The sequence below is a fragment of the Molothrus ater genome, chromosome 30, assembly GCF_012460135.2.
Source record: "Molothrus ater isolate BHLD 08-10-18 breed brown headed cowbird chromosome 30, BPBGC_Mater_1.1, whole genome shotgun sequence".
Lineage (NCBI taxonomy): Eukaryota > Metazoa > Chordata > Aves > Passeriformes > Icteridae > Molothrus > Molothrus ater.
This window is the reverse complement of record NC_050507.2, coordinates 1,680,584-1,691,499: the sequence shown is the minus strand read 5'-3', so window position 1 is coordinate 1,691,499 and position 10,916 is coordinate 1,680,584. Positions and strand designations below refer to the sequence as shown.

General features: G+C 55.3%; 1 protein-coding gene across 1 annotated transcript; it reads right to left on the bottom strand.

The window, feature by feature from the left end:
- Positions 1 to 42: 42 nt before the first annotated feature.
- Positions 43 to 1,713, bottom strand: LOC118697227 (inhibin beta C chain). The gene is made up of 2 exons (XM_036399763.1): positions 1,392 to 1,713; positions 43 to 782 (listed from the first exon to the last, which is right to left on the bottom strand). The coding sequence occupies exons 1-2, from the start codon at positions 1,711 to 1,713 to the stop codon at positions 43 to 45; spliced, it is 1,062 nt and encodes a 353-aa protein (XP_036255656.1).
- Between the last annotated feature and the right edge of the window lie 9,203 nt (positions 1,714 to 10,916).

The following is a 10,916-nucleotide window of genomic DNA, read 5'->3' as shown; positions in this document are numbered from 1 at the left end:
TCCTGGAGAAAGGGGGGGGGTCCCACCGCATCTCCCCCAGCCCTAACTACAGCCACAAGAATCCACGATCATGTCGGGAATGTCAGTCTTGACGATGTTGCTGTTGCGATCGAAGTAGAGCACGGAGAGCGGGCGGCGCCGCGTGGGCACGCAGCAGGAATGGCCCGAGGCTTGGACATTGTTGGCTTTGACCAGGTTGAAGACGGCTGTGTGGAAGGAAGAGGCCATGCCAGGGCTGCCAGCCACGTGCAGAGGGCACTGGCCCACGCAGTAATTGATCTGGTAGCCCTCGGGCTTGATGATCCAATCGTTCCAGCCGATGTCGCGGAAATCCACGTAGAAATCCCTGCGGCAGCAGAGATCGGAATTCTGGCTGCAGCGGAGGCTGCGCTTGGCCACGCGGTGTCCGGGCTCCCTCACCTTCACTTTGGCCACCAGGAAGGGCTGGTGGGACCGGCTGGCGTTGAGCTGGGCCGTGACATCGCTGCCGTCCAGTTCCAGCCGCAGGGTCCGGCTGTGCCCGGAGAAGAAGCCCTGGAGCCCCGGCAGGAGGGGGACGGAGCTCCAGCCGCTGCCCGCCGTGCTCAGCCGCCTCTCCCCCAGCAGCGTGCGGTTGCCCCCAGCCCCAGCCCCGGTTTTGGAGGCCAGGAAGATCCTCAGGGTGAGGCCGGAGCGGGGAACTCGCAGGTAGAGCCAGAGCTGAGCCTGCAGGATGCGAAGGTCCTGGTCCTGCGCTTGGCTGAACTGGAATTGCAGCCCCAAACTGGAGGGAGATGTGAGATCTGGGGGGAGAAAGGGATGAGGAGGTGAGCGCTGAGGGATGCTCCCCGGCCATCCAGAGAGTCCAAACTTCCAGCTTTTTCTGTGGAGGACAGACAGAAGGGGTGCAGAGGGGGACCCTGCTCTCACCTGGCCCTTCTCCTCACGGGGTGAGGCTGGAAAGCGCTTCCAGCCCCCCAAATTATTCCTGCAGCTCCCAACTCAAGAGACCCAGCCACCCTGGGGACCCTCACGTTTTTAGGGGACAAAACAAATGTCCCGACCAGCAGGAGCAGGAGAGGAACCACCTCCCCCTCTGTCCCTGCCGGGATGTCACCGGTGCGCGGAGGGTGCGGGGACTCCCGAGTCACGCACAGCCCGCGGGGCTCCGGTTCCCCGGGGGTCCCCAGGACATGAAACTCACACCCCGGGGCTCACCGGGCTCTCGGGGACCGCCACCCACCTGTCTCCAACCACCTCCCACCTGCCGGGATGTCACCGATGCTCAACGGGTGCGGGGACTCCCGAGTCACGCACAGCCCGCGGGGCTCCGATTCCCCGGGGGTCCCCAGGACACGGACACGGACCCCACGTCCCGGGGCTCACCGGGCTCTGAGGGACCGCGCACCCACCTGTCTCCGCGAAACTGATGATCTCGTAGCTCTGCTCCTCCTCCTCCTCCTCCTCCTCACCGCCGGTACCAGCGGGGCTCCGGCGGGCGCCTCCCGCCTGCAGCCGCCGCAGGGCGCGGGTCACGGCGGCGCGGGGCACGGCGTGGGCGAGGCGCGGGCGATCGCGGAGCCGCAGCTTTTCCAGCAGCTGCTTCTTGGCCACCTCCTCCAGCAGCCACCGCTCCGGGCCCGCCGGGCACGACGGGCACCGGGGCTCGGCCGCCGCCGCCGCCGCCGCCACCGCCGCGCACAGAGCCGCGGCCAGCAGCAGCCACGGAGCCATCCGCGCCCACCGGACGGCACGGGACGAGCAGCGGCAGCGGCACCGACGGGGCGGGACCGTCACCGGCACCAGAGGGAGCGACGCCCGTCTGGGATGGATGGGACGGGAGGGGCAGCGGGAGCAGCGCGCACGGGACGGGAGCGGCAGCGGTACCGGCACCGGGAGCGGTGCGGCGGGGCCTGCTTTGGGCACCTGCGGCCGGGGGCGGTGCCGCCGCCCCCCCGCCCCCCGCCATTGGCCGCCGCACCTGCCCGTCCCGTCCCAAAGTCGGGGATTACCGGGATTAGCACCCCACCCCCGCCTCCCCGCCCGTTCCCGGGCCTCGCCAACCGGCGGGGAATGGCGGGAGGAGTCCCACGGGGCGCCCAGCACCGGTGGGCTGGACACGGGTGGGGTCGGGACACGGGGAAGTTCCCACGGGGGTGGGCAAACAGCGGGGTGAGCAGAGCTGTGGGCGAGGGGCTCTGCCTGCGGGGAAGAGAAACCGCGGCCAGCCCCACAAAGATCCTCCAGAACCTTCAGGGAGGGAGGCCTGGGGAAAATCCTGGCCAGCGGAGGCAGCCGGAGGGATCCCAGCTCGGCTGCCCATCCCTGGACGCCACAGAGCTGCCCCAGCCTGGGCACTGCCCCCCGGGCACCCTCGAGCCACCCTGGCGGTGCCAATCCCATTATAGGACCCAGCAGGGATCAGGGCACTGTCACATCTCTGGGCTTTTGTCACTCCCAGCAGGTTTTGGGGGTCTGAACCCACCCTTGGACCACCTGGTCCATCCTCAGCCCGGGGCAGAGCTGGGAAGGGTCAGTGAATGTGTGCAGCGTGTTCCCTCCTCCTCCTCACAAAATAAAAAAGGGGATTTGTGTGTCCTGAGGGCTCAGGAGGTGGCAGCCAGAGTCACACCAAGCTGAGGATGTTCCTCACACTGAGCTGAGGATGTTCCTCACACCAAGCTCAGATGTTCCTCACACCAAGCTGAGGATGTTCCTCACACCAAGCTGAGGATGTTCCTCACACCAAGCTCAGATGTTCCTCACACCAAGCTGAAGGTGTTCCTCACACCAAGCTGAAGGTGTTCCTCACACCAAGCTGAAGGTGTTCCTCACACTGAGCTCAGATGTTCCTCACACCAAGCTCAGATGTTCCTCACACCAAGCTGAAGGTGTTCCTCACACCAAGCTGAAGGTGTTTCTCACACCAAGCTGAGGATGTTCCTCACACCGAGCTGAGGATGTTCCTCACACCAAGCTCAGATGTTCCTCACACTGAGCTCAGATGTTCCTCACACCAAGCTGAGGATGTTCCTCACACTGAGCTGAGGATGTTCCTCACACCAAGCTGAGGATGTTCCTCACACTGAGCTGAGGATGTTCCTCACACCAAGCTCAGATGTTCCTCACACTGAGCTGAGGATGTTCCTCACACTGAGCTGAGGATGTTCCTCACACCGAGCTGAAGGTGTTCCTCACACCAAGCTGAGGATGTTCCTCACACCGAGCTGAGGATGTTCCTCACACCGAGCTGAAGGTGTTCCTCACACCAAGCTGAGGATGTTCCTCACACCAAGCTGAGGATGTTCCTCACACTGAGCTCAGATGTTCCTCACACCAAGCTCAGATGTTCCTCACACCCAGCTGAAGGTGTTCCTCACACCAAGCTGAAGGTGTTTCTCACATCAAGCTGAAGGTGTTCCTCAGACTCTTTGGAGCGGGATGTGCAGGCTGAGGCAGGGCAGGGGCTGGCAGAAAACCTGACCAAGGTGATGCAAGATGCCACCAGGGTGTCGGGGGCTAGGCAGAGAAGCCAGGGCACTTGAAGCCCTGCCAGGCCAGGGCTCCAGCATGTCCTGTGCCCACTGCACCAGCTCCAAGGTCTTGACCACACAGAGCCCCTGGGCCTGGGCAAGCCAGAGGTGCCATGTAAACAGAGTCTGGGAAAAAGCACCCACAGGAGGTGATGCAACCCCAGAGCAAGGGGCAAAGGGCTCAGCTGGCTGGCAGCTCCCAGAATAGCCCAGGAATGTCAACAGAGAGGAGCCAGGGGGCACAGGGTGGCCTGGAGCACAGATCCCACAGGGCCTGGGAGCCCTGGCTGCGAGGCAGGGAGGGATGGGGCAGGTGGCACCTCCAGGGCACTCGGGCTCACAGGTAAAGGTGCTGCCACATGGAGAGAGACTCTGAAAGCAGCTGGAGTGGCAGGAGCAGGGGTGGTGGCTGCCCAGTGACAGGGGATGGAGCTGGGTGGGATATGGGGGAGCAGTTCTTCACATTATCCATTTTGATAATGTAGGATATATGGTTTAATTATTTGATTAAAAAAATAAATCTATTCATGGGGTGCTGCCCCATGCAGAGGGATCAGGGGTGGTGGCTGCCCACTGGGTGTGTGTGACACCTCGACACCTTCAGTGTCCTGCTTTTTATAAGCTACAAGAACGTAAAATTTGGTGGCTGATTGGTTGATGATTTATGATCATGGTTTGTATTTTTGTTTGGTTTTTTAGGGGGGCTTAGTTCTGGGGTAAATTCTGTGTCTCTTTGGGGTTGATTATGGAGTGATGATGACAGTTGCTTATTGTTTTTGATACTAGGAAATACAGAGGAATATTGATTACAAATGATTTGGATAATGTAGGATATATGGTTTAATTATTTAATTAAAAAAAAATAAAATTCATGGGGTTCTGCCCCATGCAGAGGGATCAGGGGTGGTGGCTGCCCACTGACAGGGATGGAATGGGGTGGGATATGGGGGAGCAGTTCCTCACTGTGGGGCTGGTGAGGCAGCCCAGAGAAGCCTCCCCATCCCTGGAGTGGTCAAGGCCACGTTGGACAGGGCTTGGAGCAACCTGGGATGGGGGAAGGTCCTTGTCCATAGCAGGGGTGGAACTGGATGAGCTTTAAGGTCCCTTCCAACCCAAACCATCCTGGATTCTGTGATGCACACTCACACATGTTCAGGCCCCCTCTCAGGTATCTGGGTACCTGCTCCATGTTGGACAGGCTCCTTGTGCCCCACACACCCATCCCCAGCTGGGATGTGCTCCCCATCCTTGCCAGCTCCCGGAGCCAGGGCTGGGGCTGGGGCACAGCAGAAACAGGGGACAAAATGTGACAAAAGAGATGAGAACTGTCTCATCTCTCACATGAACACTGTCCAGAACACCCACCCTCCATTCCAGGCTCTGAGTGGGGTCTCCCCAAAAGGATTGACCCTGCCTGGATCCCTGTGCATGGGACAGCACCCCATGAACCCCCACAGCACCTCCAGCTCAGCAAGAACATCCCATCCCCAGCTGTGCTGTGTTCCCCCATCCCTGCCAGCTCCCAGAGCCAGGGCTGGGGCTGTGGAACACACAGGAACCAGGAGACACAGCAGAAACAGGAGACAAAATGTGGGAAAAAAATGGATGAGAACTCTCCAAACACCCACCCTCCATTCCAGGCTGTGAGCGGGGTCTTCCCAAAGATCCTGCGCAGATCCCTGTGCATGGGGCAGCACCCCATGAACCCCCAGGCACCTCCAGCTCGGTAAGAGCATCCCATCCCATCCCATGGATCCCATCCCATCCCATCCCATCCCATCCCATCCCATCCCATCCCATCCCACCCCATCCCATGGATCCCATCCCATCCCATCCCATCCCACCCCATCCCATCCCATCCCATCCCATCCCACCCCATCCCATGGATCCCATCCCATCCCATCCCATCCCATCCCATCCCACCCCATCCCATCCCATCCCACGGATCCCACCCCATCCCATGGATCCCATCCCATCTCATGGATCCCATCCCATCCCACCCCATCCCATCCCATGGATCCCATCCCATCCCATGGATCCCATCCCATCCCATCCCATCCCACCCCATCCCATGGATCCCATCCCATCCCATCCCATCCCATCCCATCCCATCCCACCCCATCCCATGGATCCCATCCCATCCCATCCCACCCCATCCCATCCCATGGATCCCACACCATCCCATGGATCCCATCCCATCCCATGGATCCCACCCCATCCCATGGATCCCATCCCATCCCATGGATCCCATCCCATCCCATCCCCTCTCAGCTCGTGCTCCCCAGCACGCTCCAGCCCAGGATCTGGGGCAGGGGTGAGCGCGGAGCTCTTGCACCCATTGCATAATTGTGTTGTTGATTAAGCGGTTCCCAGAAAGCAAAGCCCAGGCACTGACCTGACCAAAATACCCGCACAAGGTCCCCCTGGGCCCAGCAGCAGGTGCACACATGGCTCCTGGGTTCTCTGACCCCGTGGCCGTTGGGGTGAGCGTGGCACCCGCTGACCTGACCTGCAGGTGACAGCGGCCGGGCTAAGCCAGGACCCCCCCAAGAGTTGGTGCAGCAGCACCTGAGGATGGAATGGTGGAGTTAATCATGGAGTTAATCATGGAATTAATCATGGAATTAATCATGGAATCGTGGAATTAATAATGGAGTTGTGGAATTAATAATGGAATTAATAATGGAGTTGTGGAATTAATCATGGAATTAATCATGGAATTAATCATGGAATTAATCATGGAATAATGGAATCAATTATGGAATTAATCATGGAATTAATAATGGAATTAATAATGGAATAATGGAATTAATATGGAATTAATCATGGAATTAATCATGGAATTAATCATGGAATCATGGAATTAATCATGGAATCATGGAATTAATTATGGAATTAATCATGGAATTAATCATGGAACTAATCATGGAATCAATCATGGAATCATGGAATTAATCATGGAATTAATAATGGAATCATGGAATTAATTATGGAATCGTGGAATTAATAATGGAATTAATAATGGAATTAATAATGGAATTGTGGAATTAATAATGGAATAATTGAATTAACAATGGAATCGTGGAATTAATCATGGAATCATTAAAGTTGGAAAAACCTGCATCATTCAGCCCAGCCATTAACCCAGCACAGCCAAGGCCACCACTAAACCACGTCCCCAGATATTTTTGAACATTTCCAGTGATGGTGACTCCACCACTGCCTTGGACAACCCATTCCAGGCTTGGCCACTCTTTCCACGATGAGCTTTTCCTTAATCTCCAACCTAAACCTCTCCTGACACAGCCTGAGGCCGTTTCCTCTTCCTGGGGGAAGAGCAGCAGTGCCCAGAGTGGTGGCCCTGGCTGGGAATGGGCCATGGGCCTGGGAATTAAACATTAACTCCTCTCAAGGCAAGGGAAGGGACTGTTAGAAATTCCCACCCCTCCTGGGAGCTGCAGCTGCCCAGGGGACACCTGGCACAGCGTGCTTGGACCTTTGCTTCAGGCGCTGTTGATTCTGGCAAAGGCTCCTTCCAGCACCTCTGTCCCCTCCCGGAGTGGAGACCAAGGGGACATCGTGTCTGTCCCCACCTGGGTCACATCTGGGTTGATTCCATGGATTCCATGTCCCCATGGCTGTGCTGGGCTGGGGGCTGCAGGGTGGGATCCCCACTGGCCCCAACAGGAAAATCTCCCAGCCCTGGGCCTCAGCCACCCCTTCCAAACCCTCCTGGGGACATCAGGGGACACCAGCAGTTCAGGGAGTCACGGCAGGGAGGAAGGATCACTCTGCCCTAACTGCACCCTCCTCATCCTCCATGGGAAGGGCCATGTTGGAATTCCTGAGCTGTGCTGGCGTGAGGAAGGATTAGGGTTAAGATTAGGGTGAGGAAGGGTTAGGGTTAAGATTAGGGTTAAGATTAGGGTGAGGAAGAGTTAGGGTTAAAATTAAGGGTGAGGAAGGGTTAGGGTTAAGATTAGGGTTAAGATTAGGGTTAAGATTAGGGTGAGGAAGGGTTAAGGTTAAGATTAGGGTTAAGATTAGGGTGAGGAAGGATTAGGGTTAAGATTAGGGTTAAGATTAGGGTGAGGAAGGGTTAAGGTTAAGATTAGGGTTAAGATTAGGGTGAGGAAGGATTAGGGTTAAGATTAGGGTTAAGATTAGGGTGAGGAAGAGTTAGGGTTAAGATTAGGGTGAGGAAGGGTTAGGATTAAGATTAGGGTGTCTCTTTCCTTGGGAGTGGGACAAAGCTCAGCTCAGCATCTCAGGCTTGTGCTGCTTGAGCTGAGGGCTCTGTAGGGCCACAGCAGCAGCCAAGGGCTCTCCTGTCCCTTCCCTGTGTCCCCACAGCTGCTGCATCCCAGGAAGCTTGGCCCTGGCTCCAGGGAAGCTGTTTGTTCAATAAATATAGACAGTGAAACGAGGAGTTGGAAAAGGAAGGGATAAAACAAACACCAAACCCTCTCTGGGTTTGCGCAAGCGGCCTTGGGGCCCAGACGGGATCGATCCCTGAGCCTTCCTCCCTTCCCTGGGGACACCTGGACCGGGGGAGACGGGGGTCCCTGCTCCAGCAGGGACGATGTGGGACAAACTGCCACATGTTTGTGTCCCTTCCATCCCTTCCCCAGTGTCACCAGCCCTCCAGGATGACCCAACCCTGCTGGGAGGATGTGTGACAAAATGCCACATGTTTGTGTCCCTTCCATCCCTTCCCCAGTGTCACCAGTCCTCCAGGATGATCCAACCCTGCTCCAGCAGGTCTGCTGGGAGGATGTGTGACAAGCTGTTTGTGTCCCTTCCATCCCTTCCATCCCTTCTCCAGCCCTCCAGGGCAACCCATCCCTGCTCCAGTCGAACTGCTGGGAGGACAATGTGTGACAAACTGTCACAGACTTGTGTCCCTTCCATCCCTTTCCCAGTGTCGCCAGCCCTCCAGGATGACCTAACCCTGCTCCAGCAGGGCTGGTGGGACAATGTGTGACAAACTGCTTGTGTCCCTTCCATCCCTTCCATCCCTTCCATCCCTTCCATCCCTTCTCCAGTGTCACCAGCCCTCCAGGGCAACCCAACCCTGCTCCAGCAGAGAGGATGTGTGCAATGCTGTCACACTTGTGTCCCTTCCATCCCTTCCATCCCACTCCCAGTGTCACCAGCCCTCCAGGACATCCCGTCCCTGCTCGTGGCTGGTGCCTCGCTGCTCCTGGAGCAGGGACGGGATGTGAAGCTGGATGGGGAGAAGGTCTGAGAGCACCTCCTCACTCTTCTGAGCCTCTCCCCACCTGGATCGGCCATCAGTGGTTGTCAGCACTTGCAGGGTGGACCCTAAAGCTGAAATCACCCCTCAGGCATCACCCCAGGACCCCCCATCCCAAATATCCCACCCCAGCACCTCCTCCCTGTGGGAATTCAGGACATCCCTCTGTCTGTCCTGGATTGCCCAAACCCCTGCCAGGGAGCTCAGAAACCCTGGCACAGAGCCCAAGACCCCTGTGACTTGGATTTTAACCCATGGAAAAATTACCAAGCTTATATGAGGATCCGCAAGCCACTCAAGTCTAAGCAGAAATTTGTTACGGAGTGAAAAATCGATTTTTTGGGGTTTTTAGAATGGGGGTTCAGGAGGCAAGATGGAGGAATCTGGGTGAATTTCTCCTTCTTCTACTTGGCCTCCATCTTCTGCTGTGATGTTGACACTTTTGGGGTGGTTTAGAGTAGAAACTCACTGTCTAACACAGGTGATAGGTGTTGGGAAGTAATTGTAAATAATGTACACGTAGTTTTTAGTATAAAAACCTAACACCACCCCCAGGGCTGGAAACAATTCCCAGCTTTGTGTGAGGAGTTACAAGCCACAAGAGTTTGAGTAGAATGAGAGTGAATTAATCACTGGGTGAAAATGTAGAATTTTGAAGATTTAGAATGGGGGTTCAGGAGGCAAGATGGAGGAATCTGGGCATGTCCAGCCTTTCTCCTTCTCTTTCTTGGCCTCCATCTTCTGCTGTGATGGTGGCACTTTTGGGTTGGTTTAGAGTAGAGACAAACTGTCTAACACAGGTGATAGGTACTGGAAAACTACTGTAAATAAAGTGCATGTAGTCCATAGTATAAAAAACTAACAGCACCCCCAGGGCTGGAAACAATTCCCAGCTTTGTGTGAGGAGTTACAAACTACAAGGGTTTGAGTAGAATGATAGTGAATTTATCACAGGGTGAAAATGTAGAATTTTGGGGTTTTTGGAATGGGGGTTCAGGAGGCAAGACAGGCTGGACATGCCCAGATTCCTCTTTCTCCTTCTTCTTCTTGGCCTCCATCTCCTGCTGTGATGGTGGCACTTTGGGATTGGTTTAGAGTAGAGACAAACTGTCTAACACAGGTGATAGGTATTGGAAAATTATTGTAAATAATGTCGTTTTTAGTATAAAAAGATAACACCACCCTGAAGGCAAGCACAGTGCCTCTGTCTGTCTTTCTGAACAGACCTCAGCTGGACAAAATAAAGAATTTTATAGCTAAGAAACAATAAATAACCTTGAGACGGAGAAATGAAGAGTTCTGACTCCTTCCTTGACCACCAGGCAGGGAAAAGAGATTTTCTAACGTGTCTCAAAGTCACTCAGAGCAGCAAAAGCCCCGAGATGTCCCCTCTTTTCCAGTCCTGGCACACGGGGGACACACGAGGAGGGGTGGAGAAACCCGACCCCGGTTACGTAACGGGGCAGAAGTGTCAGAGCCGCCCTTTGTCCCCTGCTCTCACGGCCCTGACGTGTCCCATGTCCCACTTTGGTGTCACCGGGCTGGCAAGGGGCACAGGGCCGGGGATGAGCCCGGGGGATGCTCTGAATGGGGGGAGCTGGGCGCTGAGGCTGCCCCTAAATCCGTCTGCTCCAAAAGGAAAAAGAATTTCTCGGTTCTGTCCTGGTTTGGGACAGGGATGGCCCAAATTCAGGTGGTTTTGGTGGAATGGGGGATTTGGTACAACAAGGGGAACTGTCCTTTCCTGGTGGGGATTACAGACACTGTGGTGCTGTTCACAGGGTGAGGGAAGAGACGAGAACGTTGACTTCATGTGTCAGAAAGTCTGATTTATTATTTTATTATATATATTATATTAAAAGAAATTATATATTAAAACGATACTAAAAGAATAGAAGAAGGGATTTCATCAGTTTCAGAAGGCTGTTTCATTATTTTATGATATATGTATTATATTAAAACTATACTAAAAGAATAGAAGAAAGGATTTCATCAGAAGGCCAGCAAGGAAAGGAAAAAATGGAATGATAATAAAATCGTGTGACAGACCAGAGAGTCTGAGCCAGCTGGGCTGTGATTGGCCATTAATTAAAAACAACCAACATGAGACCAATCCCAGATGCACCTGTTGCATTCCACAGCAGCAG